Source organism: Arvicola amphibius, chromosome 1, assembly GCF_903992535.2.
Source record: "Arvicola amphibius chromosome 1, mArvAmp1.2, whole genome shotgun sequence".
NCBI classification, from domain to species: Eukaryota; Metazoa; Chordata; class Mammalia; order Rodentia; family Cricetidae; genus Arvicola; species Arvicola amphibius.
In genome coordinates, this window is record NC_052047.1 from 196,993,533 (window position 1) to 197,018,556 (window position 25,024).

At 40.9% G+C, this 25,024-nt stretch overlaps 1 protein-coding gene across 1 annotated transcript in view; it reads left to right on the plus strand.

Moving 5' to 3' along the window:
• Atrnl1 (attractin like 1) overlaps window positions 1-25,024 on the plus strand; it is a 545,233-nt gene that overhangs the window by 38,835 nt on the left and 481,374 nt on the right. The window contains exons 9-11 of the mRNA XM_042054482.1: window positions 4,012-4,267; window positions 7,218-7,401; window positions 20,683-20,837. Coding sequence (XP_041910416.1) covers window positions 4,012-4,267; window positions 7,218-7,401; window positions 20,683-20,837 — 595 coding nt within the window. The remainder of the gene's footprint in view (window positions 1-4,011; window positions 4,268-7,217; window positions 7,402-20,682; window positions 20,838-25,024) is intronic.

Below are 25,024 nucleotides of genomic sequence, written 5' to 3' on the forward strand. Positions count from 1 at the left end.
TTTTATCATAATTAAAGAAAACTATAATTATAACTACCTATTCTTCAACTCTATCAAAGACCCCAGAAGAATATAATATTACCTAAGTAAACAGGAAATGCAGTGTAATCAACTTCCAAAACTCTAGAATTGATAGAGACATCTTGCTGCCTGGACAGTCACCCAAAGTCCTGTAATGTTTTGGCATCCATATTTAGCCTACAGGCCTGTAGTATCTGGCAGACATTTCCACAAAGTAGGAAATTTGAAGATCTCTTATGCCTTGTACTGGCAAAGTTTATCAGTTGCTTTCTTCTGTGTTCTCCAATGTCTGACAGTTCTTTTGTGAAGCAGGAACCCCGAAGGACCGTCTCACCTTTAGGCAAGTTCAGGACATGGGTCCTGCATGTCAAGTTCATATAGCATAACATCAAGCAGTCCATGCAAGAGCAGTTTCTTGCCCAAATGGCTAACAAACTTCATGAAGAGCCTCTTTGATGCCCATCTTCCTCTTGAAGTAATTGGCACTGCCAGGAGATGTGTCTCCTTGTCATGAAAAGTACTAAGTTTTTAAAACATTTTAAATGCCTTATTCCATAGGTCTTTGAAAATGACATAAAACAAGATGGAGATAATAGCCTTCTAGGAGTCTGTTTGTAAGATGGAACTTGCCTTCCTGGAATCTGTTTAAGTGTTGACAGCTCAGATCTATTCCAGAGTAAAGGGAATATATAGGATGGGGAGAGAGGCTGGGGCATCACTAATTTGTGTTTGTCAGTCCTGTCCTCCCGTATAACTGGAGCACAATACCTAATTATATATGGACAGCAGGGGACATTTCTATGGAGCTGTGTCAAAGGTCATTATTAAGGTAAGTCAGGCCGCTAGGCGCAGGGACAGCTTCCAAATAAGTCACGCATCCAGGCCTAGAGACAGTATTCAAATAGGTCAGGGAGGGAGTCCTGCTGCAGGGGGCGTTACTCTGAGCTCAGAGAGCCATCTGGACATGATGAACTGCAGCCTTAAATGCAGGGGACTCTAACAAGTGGGTGAAGCATTCGCTGTGCAAATAAGGACCAGAGCTCGAATCCCATCAACCACACAAACACCAGGCAGGTGTGGCAGCCCACTTGGAATCCCAGTGCTCAGGGTAGAGATACGAGATCCCTGGAGCAAGCTGGCTAGCTAGCTCAGCCATACTGGTGATTCAAATGACGGACCTGCCTTGATACATAATATGTGCAAGCCTTGAAGAAAACCCCTGATGTCAACTGCTGTCCTCCACATGCATTAACACACGTGTGTGTACACATGTACAAACATGCATACGTACACACATGGTGATATTTTTAGTGAATAATATACTCTTTAGGTCTCAATCTTCGTACCACTCAGAGAGGAGAAAAATGGCTCTATCAGCAACAACCCCAAATCAAACAAGATACAGAAATATACTTAGAATTGATTAAATATACCACTGCTGACGAGAGAACAGAGCGTGGCAGGAATTATGTATTTAATGATAGGAGTTATTCAAGAAGAAGGAGTAGAGAAGGGAAATGCAACATTAAATGAAAGACAGGAAGGGGGGCTGGGGGCTGGCTTAGCTGGAAGAGTGCATGGCCTGTCGTATCTGCTCTCCAGCACTGTCTAACCTGCTGTGATCATGTCTGTAATCTAACGCTTGGAGGGAGGGGCAGGAAGACTGGAAGCTTAGAGTCAACCTCACCTAAGGAGATGAGAACGTGAGACACCCCCTAGTCCTTCTCCAACACAGACAGAAGGATAGGAGCTTCTGGCCTGAAACACTCAAAACTGACAGTTAATCTCATGTGATGAGCATAGTTCCTAGCCAACAAGGAGGGCAGAGGGCAGGAACCCTTCACTGTGGGTGCCCGGAGTCCCAGTTCTGTCTCTCAGCCTCACCTCAACTGCCTAGTGGCTGTCTCTACCCTGGAGCAGTGGCAGGTTGAACCCACACTTCCTGGTGTATGGTTCTTTCTCGTTTTCAGGTACCTGGCGTAGATCGATTTTTCAGTAATAGGTTCTCTCTCAACTTAGAGCCTGACCACAGCTTTCTGAGACACGGAGAGTTCTTCCCTGGGTGGGGGGTGTTTCCCAGCAACGCTAACCCATCAATGGGAGTCACCGTGTCACTATAGCCTCAAACTGGACTCAAGACTTCTGCAGACTGTGGGCTAGTCCTCTACGGGTTGGGCTGTGGATGTTTTTTGCCAGGGCTACCTGACTGGGATGAAGTATTGCGAGGGCTGGAGCCTGTACTGCCAGCTCCTGTCAGCTAGCTCATTGCTCTCTCACTGTCTGTCTGTCTGTCTGTCTGTCTGTCTGTCTGTCTGTCTGTCTGCGGTTTCCAGTGCTCTGCCAATTATTTTCTTTTTGTGACCTGAATCAATCTTCTCATTTACTGCATGCCAGAGAAGTGACTTCTCATTTGCCATCCGAGCCATGAGGTCTCTTTGGCAGATTTTACAGCTTTCCCTCTTATGTTTATTAGGTGTTGCATCCACTTTTAATAATTCCCTGTGTTGCACGCAGTAAGGGTTCGACGTTGTTGTTTGGATTGTGCCTGTTTTCCTGCATCACTTGTTACACAGCATTCTTCCCCTTTGCATAGTTTTGTCAGTTTTCTCACAAACCGCTTGACCACAAGCGCGTCTCTTCGTCGTCAGCGCGTCTCCGGACTCTTTGTTCTGCTGTGTTGACTTATGCCTGAACCCACTGTCTTGAGACTTGTTTTGTGTTAAGTTTCTAAGAAGTTTCCTTACCTTTACAGACTGTTCTGATTCTCTGCAACCCTTGCTAGTATATATGAAGTTTCTGCTTCTAAAAGAAGCTAGTTAGAATTCTGATGGAGATCTCGCTGAGTCTGTCCTTGGACTGTGAGATCCTTGTCATTACAGTGTTACCTCTTCTGATCCCAAATGCAGCATCTTCCCATTTGTATCTCTGTGAATTTCAACTGTGTTGTGCCGTCGGTTTTGAACTCGTCTGTAAATTTATTCCTGAATAATTTTTACTTTTGATGTCAGGGTGGCTGCTTTATTGACTTTGCTTTTGTATAGTTCATTGCAAGTGTGTGGACATGCATGTCTTTTGTGCACTGACCTCATGTTACATGTAACTGAATTCAGTCGCCAACTCTTCATCTCTTAGGATCTTTTATATAGAAGGTGATATCATCTGCTCATGGAAATTGTTTTCCGTTCCCTTTTCTGGGCCCTTACTAGTGTTTGCCTCTGTGCCCCAGGCAGACCTTCCGGTGCTGTTTTCAGTAGGAATAAGCGAGTAGGCGTACTTATCCTATTCTTGGTCTGAGGGGAGAGCATCCCACACTTCACTAGTCACTATAATTTTATCTTAGTGTTTCCCTTTGATAACCTTTATCAAAATTGAAGAAATCACCTGTTTAGTTTGTTGAAAAATAGGGCTCAATATCATTTTGTTTCATTTATATGACTCATTTGTGAATGAAACTAGCTGGATAATTTATGAGCATTGTAAGATTTACCTAAGGTGAACTGGAGGCGTGTGTTTTCCCACAGCCATAAATGGTAATAACATGTACTTGGAGTGATATACAAACGCCCATGTTTTTCTGGTGACTAGTGATGGAAAACACTGAGTAATTGAGTAGAGCAATAATTTAATTTACATAGGTGGTAAAATTAAAATGTAACTATCGGGGACTCAGATCATTCAGGCATTGGGAAGACTCCGTTGGTGAAGTCAACGTAATGATGCTGCTTTTCCGATGTATGATGCCATCCGCTGTGGCCCACTGCACTTTTGTGCACTACATTTCTGTATAATGTAAATATTTAAGCTAAAATGCATCACTCAGCCTTTTGTAAGCGTAGATAAGTTTCCCCTTTGCAACCGTTGGTGTGTTCCCACTTTAGGGATGCCCTGAGCAGTCACTGAAGTGGTGTTTAGACAGCGTCTTTAAGAAATGCGTGCATGCTGCTGGGAAATAACTATCTTGTCTACTGATGTGCATGTTTTAACTTACAGGAAAACATCTTCATGTATGGAGGCAGAATTGAAACAAGCGACGGCAATGTCACAGATGAATTATGGGTTTTTCACATACACAGTCGGTCTTGGAGCACAAAAACGCCCACTGTTCTGGGCCACGGTCAGCAGTACGCTGTGGAGGGGCATTCGGCACACATCATGGAGCTGGATAGTAGGGACGTTGTCATGATTGTCATATTTGGATATTCTGCAATATATGGCTACACAAGCAACATACAGGAATATCATATCTGTGAGTTTCTTTCAAGATGTCGTTTCTTTATTGGTTGGGAGCACTTTTGTTTTTAATTCTCTAATTATTTGGTCAAAATGGTGATTTATTTTAGATTGGAATTATAATGCTTTTTCAATATAATGTTTTGGATTATGCTAGATTTTTGTCTAATATTTAGGTATATCTTGCAGCCAGATGAGGGGATATTATACACTCACTTTCAAATATTTTTAAATATGAGATGTTCCAATAGATGGTGCTGTTTCCTTGGATTTTACCTATGAATCAAAAGCTGAAATTAGCTCTTGTCTTTGGTTTCATGATTTTTAGGATTTCCAGTTTTCTGTGTTATGTTCTTAGTCTTAGTGCTAGGCCTATTTACAGTAGATTCTCCAGGGTGAGCTGCTGGTGTCTAGAGAGATTGTTGTTTAGTGTATGGAGGGAACCTGGCCATGGTTTTCTGGATTACTGTGTGTTTTTTTTTAGTAAGTAAATTTTTCTAGTACTTCCCACCCTGATCCCTTAGGCCATTTTTAATCAGTGGTAATTTTTTATTTTGTTGTTTTTAGTTTGTCTGCAAGCATGTACCTTTATAGTTGTTATTGAAATTTATGATTCTACTCATTTCTGGGTCTTGCTCATTTACTGTGTCCCAGTTTTTGGCTTTTGTGTGAACAGCACATGTGGCCTTTGAGTCCTTACACAGTCTCAGTGAGACCACCCCTTCATTGGCCACACTAGTAGTGAGAGTTCGCGTGTGCTTAGCAGGATGGTTCTCAACCTGTGGCTGGTAACCCCAACAATTCATAACAGCAGCAAAAGTGCAGTTATGAAGTGGCAACAAAACAAATTTTATAGTTGGGGTCACAACATGAGGAACTGTACTACAAGGGTCGCGGCATGAGGAAGGTTGAGAACCACTGGCTTAGAAGAAGATGCACGTCACAGTCTTCTCTGCAGCCCTTCGGGTGGTGGCAGGATTGTTTCTATGTCCTCCATGTGCTGGTATGACAGCAGGACGTGCACACGTGTCCTCTGTGTGCTGGTATGAAGCAGGACGTGCACACGTGTCCTCCGTAAGCTGGTATGACAGCAGGATATGCCACATGTGTGCTTCTGCTGTCACCCATCCTCGTCCCCATCCCTCTGCATACTAACCTGGCATGGACGTTGCGCAGCGCCCCACACAGTCCCATCACCTTCATCCCTTGTTTGCTCTTCCTTACGTCACTGTTTCGTTTCCTGGACCTAGATTCTGGCTTCCTGCCACGTTGGTCCAGATCGGCAGTTTTATTTTTGATTTAAATATCCACATGATAATATCTGGCCTTTTAGTTCCTTGTTTGTCTGTCAAGTCAAGTCTTGTTTCTGCCCGGCTTATTCTCTCCTGTTGTCCCCTCTTGGCTTCCCCGTTCCAGTGCCTGCAGTGAGTTATGTAATTTTTGTTGCAAATACCTCACTTCTCCAGTGAGACTGACCCTTCCAGTTACTGCACGCAGAATCCATACCTCTCATAGCTTGTGGATCTTCCTGGAGCCTCCAGTTCTTTGCTGCTGATCTCTGTGGCCGCTGTCTCCCATGCTCTTGTTGACCCTCCAGCGCTTCCAGTTTTCAGTTTATAACCATAATATCATACCACCATGGTGCTGTCTGGAACACCTGTCAGTCAGCTTCTCCTTGCCCAGTTTTCCTTGCTGAATGTTTCGTAGACGTATCTCTCTCTTCTAACCTTTGCTCTAGTTCACATGTCTTGTATTAGACACATCACGTTTTCATAGCCTTCTTCAGGCATGAAGCACAGTGGTATTTTCACTTTGTGTGGATGGCCGGGAAACTACATCAGGTGCACTGTCATGTGCCGCAATGGGATGTCCGTGCACGCTGTTAACACATAAGTAAATAAATGTATTGTCTGATATGCTTTTATTTTCAGTTAGGAATAACCTGATTGTAGAATGACAACTGGAATTTTGGTGAATTAAAGATAAATCTCTATGTTCAGTTCCTTTTGGCTTATTCTATAACCAAAATGGTATTTCTAAATTTATAATAGTATTTTTGCTTGAGTTTTGTTTTGTTGGCTGCACATAATTGGGAAGAATCATGAGTTTTGAGTTTCACAGGGATAACAGATGAGTCATGAGTGTTTAAGATTCCATGTATTATATGTAAGCACAAACGGTAAGATTTCCTACTGTATCCAAGTGCATTTGCATGGCGGCTGTCGGGTGTCTGTGCCTTCACCCTGGAGACTGCACAGCTAGGAGCACAGAGCAACGGGTAGATGTGGCTCAGCAATGGCAGGATAGTTACGTTACTGCACCACAGAGCCCAGTGCCTCAGTGCCGTATCAGAAAGGAGGTGCTGGCCTGGAGACGGGGGGTTGAGTGGTTAAGATCATGTGTTCCCACTGCAGACCAGGGAGACTGCACCCCTTTCCCTTATGAACTCTTCTCCAGTGTGCCTGCTGGTAGAACTTAACAATATTGTCATTTTCAAGTGAATACTAGAATTATAGGTTTTAGGACCAACACTGTACTAGAAGAATGTTCAGTTAGCTTAGGTTTAAGAGAGCAGTCATGTTATATCACTAACTTATTCCAGAAGACCTTAATAAACAATTGCTATATGTATTTTTATTAAGGACTATTTTTGAATAACATAAGTACATAAGTTACATTTTCCCCTTTTTCTTTATAACCAAATAGTTGGATTTCCAGTGTTTCAGAATTAATTGTGGAAGACCTAGGACACTTAGTCTTTCCTCAGTCCCCACCGTAGCGTCTTCAGTGTGTATCGAGTGTCAGGTAGCTCTTGCTGCCTGCAAATACATGCCACTAGAATGAACCTGTTGTTTTGGTGACATTTTGGTTGTATTTTTAATGAGTTAACTTGGTGGTTTTGTGTCATTTTGGTTGTATTTTTAGCTACTACTTGAGTTTCATGATTTGCTTTCTTCCTGCAATAGCTTCAAACACCTGGCTGGTTCCAGAAACTAAAGGAGCCATTGTACAAGGTGGATATGGCCACACAAGTGTGTATGATGAAGTCACCAAGTCCATTTACGTTCACGGCGGTTATAAAGCATTACCAGGCAATAAGTATGGATTGGTGGATGACCTGTATAGGTATGAAGTTAACACCAAGACTTGGTGAGTACGCTGAGTAAAAGGAAGTATAAGAAGGTGAAAATTGCTAATAATTGTATGATAATATTTGTATTGGCTTTTTTCATACAGTATGTTTTGATACTATTCTTTCCTCTTCCCCTTCTCCTCTCAAACACTTCCCACCTCCATCCCCATCTTCTTCATGTTCTTTTTCTCTCAGTAAAAAGAACAAACAAAACAACTACCAACCCCCTCCCCATACCCAAGTCCAAACGAACACACACACACACACATACACACACACACACGCACACGCACACACACATGTAGGCACATGCACACACATGCATGTGTACACACACACACACACACACACACACGATGGAATTCATTCGGTGCTGGCCACCTACTCCTGGGCAGGGGGTGTGCCTCGAGGTGTGGTTGATCTATCTATCCCATGTCACTCCACTGGAGACAACATCCTTTACGGAGAGCTTCTCGGTTAGGGTGGGACTCTGTGTCCACTTCTCCTTTCCCTTGCTGTGGCTTGAACTTGAGCAGGTCTGGCATGTTCTGTCACAGCCCTGTGAGTTTCCAGGAGTCCTGTTGGGGTAATCTCTTAGAGTTGTGTAATAGTGGTGTTTATAGGATGATGTCACACAAAAGTTTTTGAATTTATTAAGTCTTTATGGCAACGTGATATACTGTCATGCAGCAGTAGTACAAAATAACAAATCTCCTATGTAGAAATAATTTAATTTAAAATGGTTTCTGATCCCATAGACATACCTACAAATACCTCTAAACATTCATTTTAGATGAATAATTTTGCTTACCATCATCATCGCAAGCTTTGATGTTATATGTCCAGGATTTGTTTTTATTTACACTGCATTTTAATATTTATTAAATTTACAAAAAGCATTTTTCAGTTTTATATCTAATGTGAATGAAATACAGAGCTTGTGGTATTATGAAATATCTTTCACGTTTTACAAGTAGCAGTGCTACACTCTGCATGCTATGCAGCCTTCTCATGCTCATTTGCAGCGATTCTTCAGAGGTGCATGCATGAACATGACCCTGATGTGTGACCGACACACCCCAGTTCTCTGTAGCTCTGTGTGCTTCCAGCAGCAGGGCGTGCCCTGTCCTCCGCGTCCTCCGCAGAGGCAGGTCACGAGCATCCGACTCCTGCCTGTGTAGTTGGTAGAGACAGCAGCTCAGTGACATTTCAGCGCGTTTCCCCAGTTAATATGGTCACTTCTAATTTATTTGTGTTAATTTTTCTCTTTTTGATTAATGTATGACTTATTTATATCCCTAACATTCATTTTTTTGGAAATACTGTTTTTCTTCATCTTTTGTACTTACAGTTTTAAAATATAATTTTTATTGTACTTGTTTCTGTTTTAGAATCTTTAGAAATTATGCTTTTTGTTTTGTGACAGTCGACATGTCTTCTAAAGCTGTCTGAGCACAAGAACTTAAGGAGAACTTGTTTATTAGACAGTGATTTGTTCTCCTTGACCCCCCTTCACCCCGCATTGTCGGAGGAGAGCAGGACTCTGAGGCTTCCTTTGGCAAGCGTATAATACTGTTTTACCATGACAACCATGACAAAAGCTAGGAGGTCACAGAATGAAGCAGCTTCATGAGCACCCAGGACAATGGAAATTCCTATAATTATTGTAAAAATTCCTCCAAAATGCAGACAAAAGTGAAACAAAAAGAGAAAGGCATTTCTCTGTCGTGGAGGCAACGAAGTCTGACAACTGACAATTTCTTCTTGCTCTGTAATATATGTGTGTGATGGGTAGCGGATTTGCATGTGTGTATGTCTGTTATTGTGGGGTGCACATAACATGCAGTTGCATGTGCAGCTGTGTGTGCATGCCTGCGGAGGTGGAGGAGTCTTGTCTATCACCATCCACCTTGTTCACTGAGGAAGGGTCCCTCATTTCATCTCAGAGTTCACTGATGCTTTTCATCTATCTAGTCTGCTTTGCCTGTCTGTTAGCTCCAGGCCCTGGGGTTCAGGTGGGTCACCCCACCACCTGGCCTTTACGTGGGTTTGGGGGACTTGCTTCACTCCCTACCCTTGTTTGGTGTGCAGGAAACAGTCCACCATTCGAGCAGACAACTTCTTAACTGAAAACATGTAACCCAGGAGACACATTGCTTTCAGATGTCTGAAAGAAAACAATCAACCTAAAATTCTGTATCTAATGTAAATACTCTTTAAAAAAGCCAACAACATAATGACATTTTCAGGAAAGCAATAACAGAATCAGACAGCAACATAGCTCAGCAATAGGAGAGAAAAAAGTGTGTCCTGTCTTATAACTTACTTAAGAAATAGGAATATGTTGGTATCACTCCTGTAATTTTTTTATGCTTATAGTTTATGAAAATTCAGCATGTTGAAAGATGCTCCAATTTTAATGTTTAGTTAACAAACAACTTTATTCTCACTGTTGGGAAAGTGTCAAGGCGTCAGAGTCGGGATACACTCAGTCTCTCTACTGCTTTCCTGCTTCCCAGGTGGTTAGATCTGGTGTGTTGATGTTCAAAGAGCGGAGGAATGTCCCCGTTCCTGACTATAAAGCTTCTCACTTGCCCAAGTTCCTTCTTTTCATCTTGTTAATGTGTTGTGCTGATTGATACTGCCCTACCCAAGGGCTCCAACTATGGTTTAAAGTTCTGCTGCCATTATAGTTTTGTTAAATCAGACAGCTCTTGGTGCTTTTATGTATCCGTCCATAGACCTTACTGTTGGAGCCTGTCAACATTTTCAGTGTTCCTCGCAAGGCTGTGTGTGTGCATTTGCATGTGCGTATGTGATAACAGATTTTGAAAACCTACTTTTTAGGTGAGAGGAAAAGAAGATACCAGGAATATTTCTGTGGCTATAAGTAATATCTATGGTAATAACTATGAGCAGTGTTTCTAAATGATTACGGTGTGGTACCGTGTTGCTTCTGTACTTTGAAACCACATACACTTTGAAAACTTTACAAGACTGGTACCTGGTTTCATGAACTGATCTCTTCAGGCTTCAGTTTCTTATTATGGGGTTATTTTTACATCATTGCATTCAAAGCTAATTAAATTACTCAGTTATTTTATTTTATTTTATTTTATGCTTTTGCTTTTCTCTAAGAAATTTGCCTGTCAGAGTTTTTGGAGACAGAACAATTTTATATGCCTATTATTAGGTAAATCACATTTCAGCTAATACTGATGATTGTACTTCTCTGTCTGCATAGTGAAAGTCTGAAGGCTTGAAATAAATAAATGTCTTATTGAATGCTTATCAATCTGTTATGAAGTTGGCAAGAAAGCCAGGAAAAGTACCAACAGTTTTCTGAGGAGTTGAATTGTAAGGAAGATTTATTAACTGTGATAAAGTAGGGGAAGTGGGCCAAGAGAGTATCTTTTTAAGGTTATGTTTGCAGGCTGACCCAGGAGCCATCAAACAGGTGTTGAGAGTGGAAGAAAGGGAACAGTTTGCTAGAGGAATGTTTGCAAAGCCAGTGGCATGGGATGCAGTACTGAGCCAGCAGGCCCCTCCCGTTCTTAGGGATGTGAGAGAGGGCAGGCCACATGAAAACAAAGCCAGAGAGCAGGTACAGATAGTGAGAACGTGTACAAAGTTCAGTTGTTTTTACTTTCTCAGTGAAATTAAAGTAGAGTCATTAGTTGAAAACGAGGAAGTGAAATAGAGGAGGTTTGAGTTTTGGAAAGAGGTGATGTATGCAGTGACCACTTTGGAGAGAGGAGGAGTGGATGGGCTCGAGAAATGAGCATTGTGAGTGAGACTCTGATGTGAGACGCTGCAGTGTGTGACAGAGGCGATTTCAGTATTTTCAGTCCTGTGGTTGAGTATTTGGCTTGAATGAGAGGTTATGGTCTAGATGTTCTTATTTAGTCTATTGGTCAATATACCAGTTTTCCTAATCCGATTAGGAAAGATTATAAATTCTTGGTCAAAGGGAGTAGTATCATGTTTGATTTTACCCAAACCATATTCCAATTCAGATGTCTGCTCATTTGCCTTCTGACCATTGAAGAATGAGAATTTCTGACTCCATGGTATTTCCACAATTTGGTATTGTTTCCACAGAATTTTTTTTGTTGTTGTTGCAGGAAATTATTCCTGTTTTTTTTTGTTATGCTTCATCTATCTATCTGTCTGTCTGTCTGTCTGTCTGTCTGTCTATCATCCGTCTGTCTATCTAATATATCATCTCTCTCTCTCTTTCTCTCTCTATCTATCATCTGTCTGTCTATCTAATATATCATCTATCTCTATCTCTCTATCTATCACTGTCTATCTAATCTATCATCTATCTTTTCTATCATCTATCTATATTTATCTATCTATCTCTCTGTCTTGGTATGGATAGTGTAGGTACACTTGAGCATACATATATGCCTGTGCACATGTATGTGCATATATGTGGAGGCCAGAAATTTGTATTGGGTGTCTACCTTATTCTCTGTCGTATTTTCAAGCCAGGGCTTCTCCCTGCACCAGGTGCTTATTGATTTGGCTAGTCCGAGTAGCCAGTAAGCTTCAATATTTGCTGTTCTCCACCCTCATCCCTGAGGTTAAGGCACGTTCTTCTATCTTGGCTTGGGTGCTAGTGATCCAAACACAAGGCCTCTTGCTTTCTGTGAGACAGATGCTTTCTTTACTGGTGAGCCATCTCTTTGGCCCTGCAACTTTGGTTTTCATTTGCGTTTTCTCTTGTACTAATAATGTGGAGCATCTTTTTATATATATTGTCCATGTAGTGCTTTTTTGAAATTTTGTGCAAATATTCTACCCATTTTATTGTATTTGATAGACTGTATATATTATTTCTTTGCAATATTAATCTTGTATTTTGCAAATGTTTTGTCAGATTGTGCATTATCGTTCTATTCATTTGTCATTATTGATAACTAGTCAAAGAAATGAATTTTGGTTGTTTTGTAGGTTGTGCTTTGCATTTTGCTTCTATAACATGAGTCTACTGTTGCAAGGAGGCACTACTTGTTCATTCTGGCTGCCCAGCTGCTCAGCTCCAAAACAACCACACAGAAACTGTATTAATTAAATCACGGCTTGGCCCATTATCTCTAGCTTCTTATTGGCTAACTCTTACTTATTAATTTAGCCCATTTCTATTAATCTGTGTATGGCCACGTGGCTGTGGCTCACCAGGTAAAGTTCCCAGCGTCTGTCTCGGGCACATCCATGGTGTCTCTCACTCCGCCCTCTTCCTCCCAGCATTCCATTTAGTTTTCCCCGTCTGCCTAAGTTCTGCTCTATCAACAGCCCCAAAGCAGTTTCTTTATTGACCAATGAAAGTAACACAAAGACAGAAGGACCTCCTACACCAGTGTACAATATTTCATATTTTTATAAATGATTTTCAGTTTTTTCCTAATTAGTTTTACAGTTAATTTCCAGCTAAGTTGAGACTTGTGTGTAGGGGCGTGTGCAGTAGGTACTCCCTCAATGTTGTTCAGTAACAGTTTATTCCTTTGAGTGTCTACAGTATGTAAGACATCAATAAGAAAATTATCTCCAGGTAATTAATATTTTCATGCTTTTCTCAATGAAATCTGTGTGTTTTAAAATCAAAACTCATTTATTTATTTGTGTGTGTGTGTGTGTGTGTGTGTGTGTGTGTGTGTAGGGGCACATTTGATCACACGTGTGCATGTATATAGGCTGCAGTATGTTTATGGGCGTCAGAGGACAACGTGGGTGGGGTTGGCTCTCTCCTTCCACCATGTGAGTTCTTGGATTGACTCAGCTTGTCATGCGTGGCAGCAAACATCCTTACCCTCTGGTCTGTCTCACCTGGTACTGTTTTTTTAAGGATGCCATTGCGTATCACCATGCGCCTTATGTCTTCTAGAAACAGAAATGCATTTTTTCATGCTGGCACTGAGAAGAACAGAAATGCGTTCTGTCACAGCCGGCGTTGCGAAGCGCAGGCTCCTAGTTCTGGAGCATGCGCAGCAGATCCCTGGCCCTGGCGACGCTCCCAGGAAACATCCTCTGCTCTGCTAGTGTTTGGGGCATCCTGGGCATCCTCAGCTGTAACTACATCCTCCTATTCTGAAGTGTTGTCTGTGCATGACCTGCTTTATAGAGACGCCAGGCACTGAATTTAGGGTCTATCTGAATCTAATATTAGCTTGACCTCATTTATCTAACTTCAACTGTGACTCCCTTGACTCCACACACACGATTGCAGAGACTCCATTTCCAAGCAAGGTCACATTCTGAGTTTGTAGGTGTATGCTAACTTTGGGGAGAATACTGTACATTCAGTGACTGTTATATTTTTTATTTCTGTTTTTATCTTGATGGAAGTAAGACTGATACTTATATTTTGTGTCAGACTTGCTGATTTTAGTAATTTCTGTTTTTTTTTTCCACAGTACTTGGTCAGATTCTGTATGGATAATCTGAATAAAACCCTTCCTGGGTTTTATTTCAATCTTGTCTCTTCTTCACCCCAGTGTAGAACAGAGGGAGGCGATGGCTGATTAATGCATGTCCTTGTTCCTCAGATGTAGGGAAATGCTTTTGGGCTTCCTCCAGTAAGAGCGGTGTCACTGTGGGCTTCGTGGAAACCGTTGTTAGGAAGGTTTAGCAAGCTACCTAAACAGTTTCTACTATCATTCGTATCTGTCACCATGTTCACAAATCAACTCCGAAGGGATCAAAGGCTGTGTTGTAAAACCCGAGACTCTGAAACTGCTGGGAGAAAGCACAGTGTCCTGCGGGACAGAGGTGCAGGGAAGGCTTTCTGGATGGGCTCCATTTCTCATGAATATTGCCAGCAGTTGATAAATAGGACCTAATCCACCACAGAGCTTCTCTGTGGCACAGGAAGAGTCATCCAAATGAAGAGGAAGCCTGCAGAGTGGGAGAATCTTTGTCAACTGCACATCTCAGACGATTAATACCAGTGTATACAAAGAACTAAAAAAAAAAAAAAAACCAACAAAAAAAATCAAGAAAATAAATAACCCAACTAAAAGTTGGCTCTGGATCTGAATAGAGTTCTCAAAGAAGATTTAAAAGTGGCTAAATTAAAAAGTGTTGAACATTCTGATTATAGTTAATTTGAGATTTCATCTTACCTGGGACAGTGTGGCTGTGGTCTCGAAGGCAGCCGCTGCAAATACGTAGGGATGCAGGGAAATGGGAGCCCCTGTTCGCTGTTGGCGGGGTTACCGAGTCTGTGGAGAACTCCCAGAGTGCTAAGATCAGGTCTGCTGTAAGACCCAGCCCTGCTGCTCCTTGGCAGATACCCAAAGGCCTTGGCGTCTTACTCCACAGGTTTTTGCTCAACCATGTCCTTTGCTGCCGTAGTCACAGGAGCTGGTAAATGGAGACAGCCTAAGTGTTCTTCAGCTGAAGAATGGAGAGTGAACGTGTGATACGCAACGGAATTCTATTTAGCTGAAAAGGGAAATTTAATCATGGTATTTGCAGGCAAATAGATGTAATTAGACAGTAAGTATACAGAGTGAAGTAACATAGAGCCACAAAGACCAATGCCACACGTTCTTTCTTATTTGTGGATCCTAGCTCCAAGTCTTTTGATATCAGTGTATAACCTGGAGTCACTAAAGAAAGGGAGCACGAGGGCAGGGGAGAGCTCTAGAAAAGAGGCTGCAGGATACAGGTGCTGTGAAAGGGGCCGTGTGGGATCGACTAACAGGAACTCCAGGCCAGCCATGGGGTAGATTCCTTTGGTTTGCTGGACAGCAAGTCCAAGAGACTCTCAGAACAACGTAGGATGTTGCCATTGTCCCTGCTTTCCTCTCTGGACTAAGGTAAGCCCTTATAGTTAAGATAAGACAACTTCAGACCCAAGACTCTGAGGTCTGGAACTTACCGGGAAGCCTGCCCTGTGAAGACTAGCTCTCATTATATCTGAAGTTTCGCTGTAAGTTGCTAAGGGGCAAAAAGGCATCAGTGGTCCTATCCAGTGTCAATCCTACTGACGCCAGCAATGACTAGCTAGCTGCCCAGTATAGCCCCGATAATGCATTAGTGGTGCATATATCTTGGGGTATCCAGCGGGTGTCTGATTGGAAAGGATTGATCGCTGGTGTTGTAATCCTAGCCAACCTTTACCTGTAGCTGGTGAGGCCATGGAGCCCAGAGGATAACCGCTGCTACCATTTTCCTAAACTTACAGTTCCGAACTTTATTCTGAAAACCTACCCTACACCTACAGACAAGTACAGCTCTCAGTCCTCATCAGAGAAGCTTCTCTTTTCACAGATGGAGACTGTCTTAGTCCTTCCTGCTGTGAAGAGAGTGTACATCTGGTTCCACAGGCAGCGTGACGAGAGAGTGACACTGGGCTTGACAATGGCTTGTAATACAACAAGGCCACACCTCCTAATCCTATCCTTTCAAATAGTGATAAAAGCAAGCATCCAAATATATGAGCCTGGTGGCCAAGTATTCAAATATATGAGCCTATGTGGGCCATTCTTATTCAAACCACCATAGAGGTCATTACAGAAATCTACAACTAATCAAAATTAGCTGAGCAACAGTGTAGTGCCAAGCCCTGATTGATACATCTACCTCACAACCCTTATACCTGAAGCTCAGAAAAGGGCACAGGGAGATTAATAGTGGGGGCCAGGACATCTGCTGTGAGACAGTGGCATCTCTTGATGGAAGGGCTGTCTTTCCCACGGACTCTAAAACTTCCAGTCTGATGGCAACATCAGTTGGCATGCCAGTGTGAATGGGAAACTAAATGAAGAATTACAGCAGGTAATGACTGCTGAGAGAGGGGTTGTCTTCTCCAAAGATGAGCCCCTGACAGCTTATCTAATCCTAGTGTCCAGCCATAAAACACACGTACTTACTGCCAAGATTCCAATTGGCATCTGTCTCCAGGGGCTTCATGGCTTCTCTCTAACTCTGCCATCTTCCTCCCAGCATTCAGTTTAGTTTTCCCCACCTAGTTCGGTTTAACCCTATCAGGTCGAGTCAGTTTCTTTATTCATTAACCAATAAAAGCAACACATAGACAAAAGGACCTCCCATACCAGAGAAAATCTTTTTTAAAAAGTTATGTTAAAAACACCTTTTCCCTCTCTCTTGGTTTGCTAACAGCATGTATCAAAATTCCCTTGAGAGTTGGTTATCTGATGTTTTCCCTAAAGTAATATGGCTAATTATCATGATTTGTTTTAGTAACTCCACTTAAATCAACTGTGGTCTAATATTACTATTGGTTTTTGGTTTGCCAATATTTTGATGAGGAACTTTAAAAATCTTTGTTAATATGTGAGATATGATCATGTTTCTCTTGAATTATTCATACTAATAGTTTGATGTTAATGCTCTCTTTAATACATACACTTATTTGGGGAGCATTCTTTTTAATGCTATAGATCACATTTGTGAAATCACATTTGTGAAATCAGAATTTTTTCCTGAGTATTTTTTAATTATAGCCCTTAAGACAACTAAAGATGATTTTTTATGTATAGAATTTTACCGATGAAATTTATTACATTCATTAGAAGAATATTTAGATTATCTCTGCCTGATTCTAAATTGTTATCATTCATTATATTATTATAACAGTACTACTAGTACAGTAAAATCCCCTTTAAGATCTATTAATTGTGTAAGTGATGGGTTTCCTTGTGACTTTTCATACACGCATGTTATGCATTTGATCCTGTTTACTGTCTGTCCCCTCTACACAATTTCCTTTCCCTTCCACAGCACTAGTGACTTTACTGTTGCCTTCATGTAACTTTTAGGTTTCACATGAGAGAGAGCCCGGGACATTTGACTGTTTGAATAGGACTCATTTTCCTTCATGTGATGTTGATTCAGTAAACAAGTTTAGCTCATCTGCTTCCCTGAGAACGATGTTTCTGTATGGCTGCGTAGCACTGCACTGTGTGACCAGGTCTTCTCTGTTCGGGTGTCTGCGCTTAGGCAGGGGGGGCTTGCAGTGCAGTAGGTGTGCCTGTCCCTATGGTGAGCCAGTGCAGATCCCTCTGGGTGTGCCCCAGACATGGGGACACTGAGCCATAAGGTCCTTCTCTTGCTTTCGTAGTGTTCATACGTATTTGCAGTGGGTGTAAAAATTGACTATATGATAAACAGATTGTATAGCGTGTAGTTTGACTTTTTTTCATGTAGCAATGTGTATTTAATGTTCCACCGTGTCTTTTCTTTCTGAATTGTATTGCATTGCATGTTGGAAGAGCTTGCTTGTCTATTTACATGTTGGAGAATATCCCAAAGGCTCCCAAATTATGTCAGCTGTCTATAAAACTGTCAGATTATCTGCATGCAGGTCCTTTAGTGAACACAAGCTTTGAACCCACTAGTAAATACTAAGTGAGACACGCAATTCCTTGGTTGTGCATTAATTAGAATTATGTTTAATATTGAAATAAGGTGCTAAATTATCTTTCAAAGAGACTACTATTTTTTATGCCTTGCATCAGTGGAGAGGAATTTTTGTTAGGTTTCAGTAATGTCAATAATTTCAGTTTTATCATTTTAATAGGTGCGCGGTGGTATCTCACCACTATTTCAGTGTGCATTCCCTTGATCACACAGCGTGAAATGTATTTTTATTCATATATTCATACCCATGTGCTTTCTTCGGAAGGCATATTTGACACTGCAAACACTGTTTTTTGTTTCATTTTAAGGGTTCTTTGTATAATTTGGAAAACATTCTTTTGTCAGGTATTGTGTTGCAAATGTTTCTTATGACAGTTTGTGGCTTGTGCTTTTATTCTCTGAGCAATATTTTAAATTGATTTTAAGTAAAACTTCCTCAATTAATTTTCGATTTGTGCTTTTTGGTACTTCTAAAAGTTCATCATCAAACCTAGTTCCTAGATTTTCTTCCTATGTTACCTTCTAGGACTTTATCATTCTTCACGTATGCTTATTATTTATGCTAGGTTAGTTTTATTCAACAGTGTAATGCATGTGTCTGGTATGCATATGTTCGTGTGTGTGCGGGTGCCCGTGTGTGTGTTGCACAAGCTTGTGTGTGTGCTTGCAATGTGGATATCTGAGGTTGACTTCATGTAGTGTTCTCCGTTGTGCACTGCATTGTATATTGACCAGATCCTCCGGAGCTCGTTATTTTGGCTATTTTAATTAGCTAGTTTATCCCCAAATTCCATCTCTGGAATGACAGGCAGCCCACCACACCTGGGCTTTTATATGGGTTCTGCAGGTTTGAGCTCCTGTCCTCACACTTGCAGGGCAAGCACTTTACACACACACACACACACACGTGTGTGTGTGTGTGTGTGTGTGTGTGTGTGTGTGTGTGAAGCTTTAGAGATGTCTGTTTTTTCTGCCTCTCTTCCTGTTGGAGAACTTCTGTTTTACTGTCCAGGAATTGTAGGTGCGTGGGCTCAGTGACCTGATTCTCCTTGGGGTGGTACCATTGTCTCATATGCAGAGTCTTGGGGGTACTACGCTGGGGTCTTCTAAGCTTGGCTCTCTGGCGTAGAACCTCTGCTTTATTGAGTGAGGTAGGATAAACATTATTTGACTCCACTTTAGTCACATAAACCTGGTTGATAACTCCCATCTCTGCTGAGAGCAAGTGTGGAAATTCACCCAGGCGTCTCAGACTTGTTCCTGGCGTAGACCTTCTGTAAGTACGGGGACATGAGAATTGAGGTAGCTTAATACCCTTAGTGAGATGTCATTGACCCCCTAGGAGCCGCTAGGAGACAAGGAATGAAAGAATGTTGTTCCCTGGCGTTCCCCTCCTTGTTAGGGGTCTGTCATTCCGATCGGTGTATGTCGAAGATGAGAAGATGATGGGAAGACAGAGAGGGCTGGCCTGATTCCATGTAGTATAGACTGTGCCCTTTCCCCTTTCTTTGGAGGAGCGGAGATTACACTCAGGGCCTGTGCATGCAAGGCGGGAACTCTGCAGCCGAGCTGTGTATTCCCAGCCCCATCCCAACTTCGTTGTTTTGTATTGGAAGCAGGATTCACCACACTGCCCAGGCAGGCCTTGAGTGTGAACCTTCTGTCTTAGCCTCTAAGTAGCTGGCACCACAGGCTTGTGCCACCTGGTCAGATTCACTGTTGAGCTCCTAACCAAAACTTAGTAGATATTCTTGAGTAGGTATTTAGTATTGCTCTTAATAAAGTTTTATGAGATCTTAAAATTTTCTTTAAAACTATTTTTTTTATTTTAACTAAAGTTCTTTCCCTAGAGAGACTGTTGAACTCTGGATATTGTCACTCTGGGAGCCCGTCTCATATTCTCTAAACATTAAATGACTTAAAAATCCATGGTTTTAGAGACTGTATACAAACTAGCTATTTTATAAATGTTTGCTGTGCTTATATTTTTATCAGAATTGTTAGAAGGTATTGATTTATATTGCTAGTCATCTTTATATATTGGTTTATTCAGAGCAGTTTATAATTCCAAGCATATATTTATAATACTTTTTGTAAACTTTACTGTTTCTGAAAGATACATTTTAGAGGATTCATTTTTAGCTGTGTGCGTCCACGTGTGCATGTGTGCATGAGCACAGAGCTTGTGCAGGCCAGCATTCTCAGATCCTCCTGGAGCTGCCTGATGCTGAAGTGTTCCTAACTCCTGTGCCATGTATTCAGTTCTTAATTACTCACGCATTATGGGTGTATTCAAAGAACCTGCATACAAATAAGTGCAACCCATGCGAAAGTATATTAGAATGGATCATTGAAGTAGAAATTAGCAATGTTTCTATCTGGGTTCTGGTTATTTGGTAATGTTTATCTCATGGAAATTCATTGAGTTTTTTAACTTGAGGTATCTTCACTTTTGTGTATAAATTTTAATTAAACATAAAGGCTCACTAAGGGGACCTTACCAATTTTATAATTTTAACCCCATGTATTTTGGACAGATTTTACTATATTTAACTTTGTACTTGTTGTAGCCAAAAAAAACACAAAAAACAAGGAACAAAAAACTTTGGTGTCTTGTTCCTGGACTTTGAGGTAGACTGGTTTCCTACCGTCATAAGTAAATAAATCATTCAAAACATAAAGTATTAAAGATTCTGTCTATATTGTGCTTTCCTCAAAGCATTCTGAGAGTCCAGAAATAGTCTTAGAATATCAGAACCTAGAAATTATTTACAAGTGTTTAAAATACATGTATTTCCCCCCTCAAAATTCCCAGAAAGAATTTGTGTATACAAAGTCAGTACTTTATTTATAAGGTGAGGGAAGTGTCTATCCTTTGTAATGCGTTTTTGAATTTCATTCTGTAGGACTATTTTGAGAGAGAGTGGGTTTGCCAGATGCCTTCACTCAGCTGTCCTAATCAATGGAGCTATGCTCGTTTTTGGAGGAAACACTCATAATGACACTTCCCTGAGTAACGGTGCAAAATGTTTTTCTGCCGATTTCCTGGCATATGACATAGGTATGTATCTGTTAGGATTGTACAAAGAGGAAAATACCAGAGCATTTTCTCAAGTCGATTGACCTGCAGAATGTGTATGCTGTTCTAGAAATCAGTGTAGTGCTAGGTATGGATTGGGTTGTGTGTTTCAGCACAGTGTGCCGATAGATCAGGCCATGAGAACAGCTGTGTGGGACCGAGGAAGAGAAGCAGAGGTTCGGATGGCTGTTAGAAGCTTGAGTGTTGTGTCCTTATTGGAATATTGTATAAGCCTCTTGTGTCTCCTACTAATTAGTCTTGATATGGATAGATGTGTGATACTATTGAACTATCAAATTAAGACAGTAGGAATCCAAACACTTCAGCTTCAATAGGAATTAACAAAGCTTAGTTTTGTTATACAAATATATACAGAATATATTTACAGAGTGTGGGAGGGAAGTTCATTGTAAGGGATGTTTCAAAGGTGATAATGAAATCACGAGACAACGTAGAAGTCCAGGATGTATCTGGGCATGGGAAGACACTAAATGTGGCCTTCCCAGAGAACCAGAGCTGGCTGTATCTCTACTTGTTCATTGTACTGATGTTATTGTTGGTTGTATATGAACGTGGATGCATTCATTGAAATACTTCATTTACCACTCCAGTACAGCATTATAGTAAAATATTGCTTCTCTAATTGTCATGTGATTACTAAAACATAAGAGTGCCTTTTATTGATGTTGAGAATAAAGTACTATATCAAATTCAAAGCTATTCACTTGATATATAAAATAAAGGAGACTAATTAGATAAGACAGATTTAGTGTTTTACATCTTAAAGAGCATAATCTAGTTTGTTGGATTATTTCATGTGGCCACACAGTGAAGAACAATTGACAATTAATAAGCGCTTTGATCTTGACGCTCTCATAAGTTAAGAATGATAAGCTGTGGTGAGTTGTGATTATTCAGTCTTAGATGAGGACTATGTTACTTCTGAAATAATGGTACACAGGGAGCTTGTTTTATGGAGGAAAATGAAACCGTTACCTGTTTATGTTTTGGTCTTCCATATTCTCCTATGGAACTTTTTAAAGTAAAAGTAAGCTAGAATGTCACTGTTACTGTAGACCCCACAGCACCCAGTGGGGTCTGAACTTTTATGTTCATCTTTTCTTCAGTGAGCTTCTGTCTACACAGTGCTCATGTTTTAATGAACTGTTTAAGATTGAGCTTTTTCTGGTAAGTGATGTATTGAGAATCTGTATTTATTCTTCCACATTATTGAAGATTATATTTCAGTTTTATGTGTCAAAAACCTCATAGAAGCTAAAAATACCAAGTTTTGTTTCAGAGAGAAATGGGGAGAGAGGGTGGATTATCAGTGTTCTGATTCATGTAAGCACCAGTGACTGCTAAAGGCTTTGTATATGAAGTGTGTGACTTCGGAAGATCACATAACAGTGTTACTAACTCTGCTGTCAGGACATCAAACAGGCGGAAGGAACAGGAGTACAGTGGTCATGATTCTGAGAGTTGTAGTCTGTCTGCTTGACTACATTGTTCTGACTGGTTGGTTCCGTTCCACGCTCTCAGTGTCCCATACATTCTCAGATAACAGACTTAATAATGCTTATTTCTTAATGCTTCGGATCTGTAGAAGCAAATATCTATTTTATATTGAAATAAATTTATTCAGACCGGAAGAAGAAAAGCATAGTTTAGGCAGTTTTATGTTTTAACACAGCACATTTTTGATCCATGTTAACACTGTCAAGAAAACCATAAAGCCAACCATCAAACTCAGCGTTGGGTAAACTTTTTTTTTTATCTATTTGATTATTTGTATGTACTTTGCAGTAAAGTCCTCCCATGATTTTTGTATTTATACTTCTCCTTGACAGCATCAAATGTTGCAGGATTTTCATGAAGAAAATATTTTAGTATTATTTTTCATACAAAAGAAATTTTTTTCAAGTAATTGTCCCTTGGAAGCAAAGAAAGACATTATAATGAACCAAATAGAAGATGGATTTTAAGATCGCATTTACTTTCTCACACAAGGACTGTCTGTTGAAATGCAATGCGTCTGAGGTGTTCCATGGGTTTTCACTTAGTGCCCATGCTAGTTTCTCATTGTTCCGAAACTCACAGTTTCAACCTTGGTGCCATTGTCTATTTTATACAGTAAAACCACTCATCTGTGGAAATATAACTTGTCTTCATAGTGCTCATTATATTGTGTGTGGTAGAGGTTTAGCCAGCGTGTGTTGCTGCTTTTCAAGCTGCTGCGGTCTGTAGCGGAATTCCTTGGGAAGGTTGTTGGGAAAATCCAAACAAAAGAAAACCAGGCTTGAATAGCCCAGTTGTTAGATCTTGGTCACTAGACATCTATATTTTCAGAGAGGGGCTGACCGAAGGGACTGGAGATGACTCAGTGGCTAAGACGACAGACACTGCAGAGGACTCAAGTTCAGGTCCAGCACCGACACCTGCCTGTGACGCCAGCTCTGGAGGGTCTGACGGCCTCTTATGTCCTCTGTGGGTAACTACAAAGTGCAGATTCCCATCCCAGACACACATATTCACATATAATTAAAGTAAAACAAAGTCTCCAGAGAGTGAGTGAAGGGCATGGGAGATGGATTGGTTAAGAGGGGCAGAGGCCCAGGTTTGTGTTCCACGACCCTTGCTGGGTAGCTCACACCTGTCTGTAACTCCTGCTCCAAGGGACCCATCTTCCGTAGCTTCCAGGGGCACTGGCACTTGTGCATACATTCACACACACACATACACATATAATAATAATTGGATTAAAAAGTGACGGAAAACAGCTAATAATATAACCAGAGCTAGTGAATGAGCCTCGACTGACCCTACTGCTTAGGGCTTATTACTTAATCATTCGTTGCAAACCTAGCATTAACTCAGATCTCAGAATCTGAAGTTTTTATTCATTCCTTTGTTATTGTTAGTGATAGTGTTGTCTTTAAAGAGCTGCAAGGTATCTTTTTTTCAAGAATAAAATTTTTATTTTTTCCTGTTAAAGATAGACCTTTGTTTAGAATTCAAATAAAAGTCTGAAACAAAATGAAAAACAATTTACTTTTTGGTTTTAAAAAAGATACTAGAAAGATGAAGGTGTAAACTCTGAGTTAGGTGATTTTGGAACCAGGCAGAGGGGCAGGATTTCTCTGACAGTGTATTACATATGGCCAGAAGTTAGTGATGGTTCCAAGAGCAAACTCTTGTAACATAATGGTTTCACTTAGGACATCAATTTCTTGGTAGTGATTACATAAAAATGTTAAAAATGGAAAAAACAACTCCATATTTTCAGCAGTAATATTTTAATTGGTACTGGCAAAATAATGATGTGTATGTTTAATTGTGTTATTATACAGCAGAGCTAAAATATCACTTACCTAGTTTATAACGCATAGCATACGTGGTTTTGCACAATCCTGTGGAGTGTTATATATAAATCATGTTGAATAGATGCAGCCCTGTAATCCATAATTTCATGACAAAATCATAGGCAAATTAAATAATCTACTCATTTATTTTTGGGGACATTCCAACAAAGCTCTGAAAATTCTAACTGGCTTGCTCTTCGTGCTTGATTGTATTTTCATTTCCTGGAGGTTTTATTTGTCAGTATTTCCCAGTTTTACTGTATTTTCATGACTTCTCTTTGGTGGAACCGGCCCCTCTTGCTGAGCCTCACCGGAAAGAGCCAGTTTGTTATTGTGTAGGTCAAGAAACCTTCCCCTCCTCTTTCTGTGGTGAGCCCTTCTCTGAAGTGTTACCTTCCCCTTGGTATCTGGTAGGGAAAGCAGTGTTTGCTGCTGCAGCTGCCTGCTGCTCCCTCCCCTCCCTCTTTCCACCCTTCCTTTTTGCTTGTGGAAGTGGACAGCCAGGTTTGCCTGGCACTTCCTGCAGTTCATGGTTTTACACAGACTTCATAGTGTAGTCTTAGAGTGTCTGTATTGTGTGTGTCACAGTGTACAGTTACGGAGGAAGATGAGCTGCGGTTGTCTTTAAACCCAGTCATACAAGTTGAGGTGGTGTATTCAAAATCTGAAGTAAATCTTAATTCAGAGATTTCTGTTCTATCACCCTCATATTTACCCCCCCCCCCACATATAACAGGTACAGTTTGAATGGCCTTTTTAGTTGGGCAGAAGGCATACACATTTATCCGTGTAACAAAGGCATCAGCT